Genomic DNA, 2,923 nt, shown 5'->3' with positions numbered 1-2,923 from the left:
TGTTGTATGGCCCGCTGAACAGCAGCTCAGAGATCCTTTAACAAACAGACCAACAAGTTAAATAACCTTTTTAAAAAACAGCCCCTGCCTCAAATGTAGTACATTTCCTGTCTGTTTTTGGAGATTTTATTGGCCATCTAGTGGCCATTTTCCACTAAAGCAACTTTCCCAACAACTTTTTACAGTTTCAATACATCACTAAATTCATGGCAAACCAAATTTTTGTCGAATATTTATTATAAAATGTAATTTATCAAACTTAAATTTACATCTTTTACATACTTATTTATGAATTAAGCATGATGTTTTTTAAATCAACATTTTTGAATCTTAAATACCCCCTGCAGTACTCCAAAGTACCCCTAGGGGTACGTGTTCCCCCATTTGACAAACACTGATCTAGAGGCGTCTGCTCCTCCTTTAATACCAAGCAAGCAGTCTGTGTTAATACCCAAAATGTTTTCTGTTGACTTACGTGGAGATATTTGCCTGCGCATTGATGCTGATTTCCAGGGTCTGATTGACAGGAGTGTACAGCCGAGCTCTGTTGGCTGGTGTTGGAGGCAGAAACTTGGGCAGATAGAGTCCCTCTGTGCAGGATGGGACCACTGGGTCCACTGGAACAATCAAGAAAAAAACATGTTGTGCCTTTCATGGTTTGCCGCTTACAAGTAACTTGCAATCCAAGAACTGATGGTCACAAACTCAGCTAAAGCGATTCTGACTTCAGTAAGCGTAGCCATGAGCCCAGTTTGTGAAAAAAAAATTTAATCTGACCTTTTAAAACAAACTGGACAGGTATTTTGCTGAGAGAGTTGTTGGTAGTTGTCATCACCAGCACTCCGTTGGTTTGAATCAGAGTGATAGTCTGCCTGGGAAAGTCCTCCATCACCAGCTGTACGGCGTACGGACCTTCATTACTGCTATTGGTGGGGCTGAATGACAGCGAACAAGACTGCAAAAGGACAAAAATAAAGAAGACGAGGTCAAAATTTTTGCTTTTTGAGCTAAATGCTTGCCATCAACATTTACAGTGGCAATGCTAAGATGGCGATGTTTAGCAGGTATAATGTTTACTATGTTCACCACCATAGTTTAGTGTGTTAGCATGCTTAACATTTGCTAGCACTAAAAACATAGTACGAGTCACTCATAAACCAAAGTATTGGACAAATTAAGGATTTGAACTGATGATGGCACTATATAAGAAAGCGTGGTGCCTCATAGTGGCACTACGGTGACCAGACATCCTGGTTTGTCCAGGATTGTCCAGGTTTTAAGTTGGTTGTCCCAAGTCCCAACAAATACCCGTAAAACACTAAAAATGTCCCGATTTGCCCCTGTTTTCATCACACTAAAAATTTTAATATTATACTTATTTTCAGCTGAGCTCAGATCATGTACTGTCCCACTCATTGTTACCTAACCCAATATAAAACAATTCAGCACTAATTTGTCTGCATGTGTGTTAAAGAATCATTTTAAAGGTTAGCCTATGATATGAGCCTATGACTCACAGTCATTATGCTAACATTTAGCTGCCGTAGAAAAGTCTAGATGAAAAGTCAGAAAATCACCAGAGTCTATAAGGTTCATCCTCTTGGGAACATGAATGTCTGTAGAACGTTGCATGGCAGACAATTTAATTGTTGTTGAGATACAGTCCAAGTGACCACCAGATGCAGCTAGCATGGCTCTTGGCTTCCTCACACTTTAAGTCATATGGCATTATGTTAAATATGCATTCTTTAAAATAACAATATTTGCTTGTTACTCACTGATGAGAGGTTGAGAACAGACGCTGGTGTGCAGGGGTTACACTCTGACAGTGATGTGTTTCCATATCTGCATTTAACCTCGTCTCCATCAGGATCAAACGCCAGCAGGTTGAAATCTCTCTGACAGTTTGAAGGAACTCTGAACAAGATAAACATAACTAACTTAGGACTATGAAACCCGTTTTGGATGAAGCTAAAATCAAACTGTAAAGAATTTGGATTTAAGATATATCAGAGTTAGAATAGTAAATAACTGTGTCATCAGCATAAAGATGAACAGAATAATTTGAACACATTTGAGGTTGATCATTGATTTAAAAAATGGCAAAAAGAAGTGGTCCCATGGTGGATCTATTTCTGTCAAACTTTTCCTTTAAGAAATAATTTTGTCCGAAAATTACTCGTTAATGAAAATTCTCGAGACAAGTTGATTTTACCTTGTTACATATGAGAAAGTAGCTTTTTTATAAGGAATGCCAGATGCACAGAAGCAAATTGGTTGTGCTTTTGTGTTTAGTGGCAGTATTTGTTGGCATTAAGGGGTTTTGGATCTGTGAAACAACAAGTAAGCTTACCTCACAGCTGGAAGTACGGTGGTTTGGGGTGATCTGTTGGGTTTGTTGGTGTCTGACCGGTTCCTCAGCTCCACCTGAGTCACAGCTCTCCATGATATAATGCCATTTACGATGTTATTTATCCAGTTACCACCATCTAACCTGTGGTGGAATTTCATTAGAAAGTTATTGTGATACACAGAATCTTATGTACTTCAGGTGTTATTGTGTAAGCTGAGTTAGTTAAGAGTGCACTCACAAAAATAACTTAAATAATAAATAAATAACAGGAAAAGAGAGGCAGAAAGGTACTTAGGGAGTGGCAGTAGGTTAGATACCATGACAGTATGTGACAGAACATGTATAAGTTTAATAGTTCTGGGTTGAAAGAACTCAATCTGACGGGTCTACTTAGTTCTCCTGACAACTGAATTGTTTATCAGTTACTCTTGTTGAAATGAGTTTTGTGGTAATGGGGAGGCAGTCACTTCATTCTTGTATTCAGACTGACTGGCAGCCTCCTAATGCAATCAGTTTCTGACACCTTAATGACTTTCAACCACCTACATTACCACAATCCTCAGTGCAACA

At 38.8% G+C, this 2,923-nt stretch overlaps 1 protein-coding gene across 1 annotated transcript in view; it reads right to left on the bottom strand.

Moving 5' to 3' along the window:
- The window catches only part of LOC118338040, a gene marked incomplete in the record, with an annotated part of 22,212 nt that overhangs the window by 2,962 nt on the left and 16,327 nt on the right, over window positions 1-2,923 (bottom strand). Inside the window, 4 exon segments of the mRNA XM_035675201.1 lie at window positions 476-617; window positions 778-955; window positions 1,779-1,917; window positions 2,354-2,494. Coding sequence (XP_035531094.1) covers window positions 476-617; window positions 778-955; window positions 1,779-1,917; window positions 2,354-2,494 — 600 coding nt within the window.

This window comes from Morone saxatilis, unplaced genomic scaffold (genome assembly GCF_004916995.1).
Source record: "Morone saxatilis isolate NCDOM2014 unplaced genomic scaffold, NCSU_SB_2.0 Contig4, whole genome shotgun sequence".
NCBI lineage: Eukaryota > Metazoa > Chordata > Actinopteri > Moronidae > Morone > Morone saxatilis.
The sequence above is the reverse complement of the archived record's forward strand: the minus strand, read 5'-3'. Positions and strand labels throughout refer to the sequence as shown.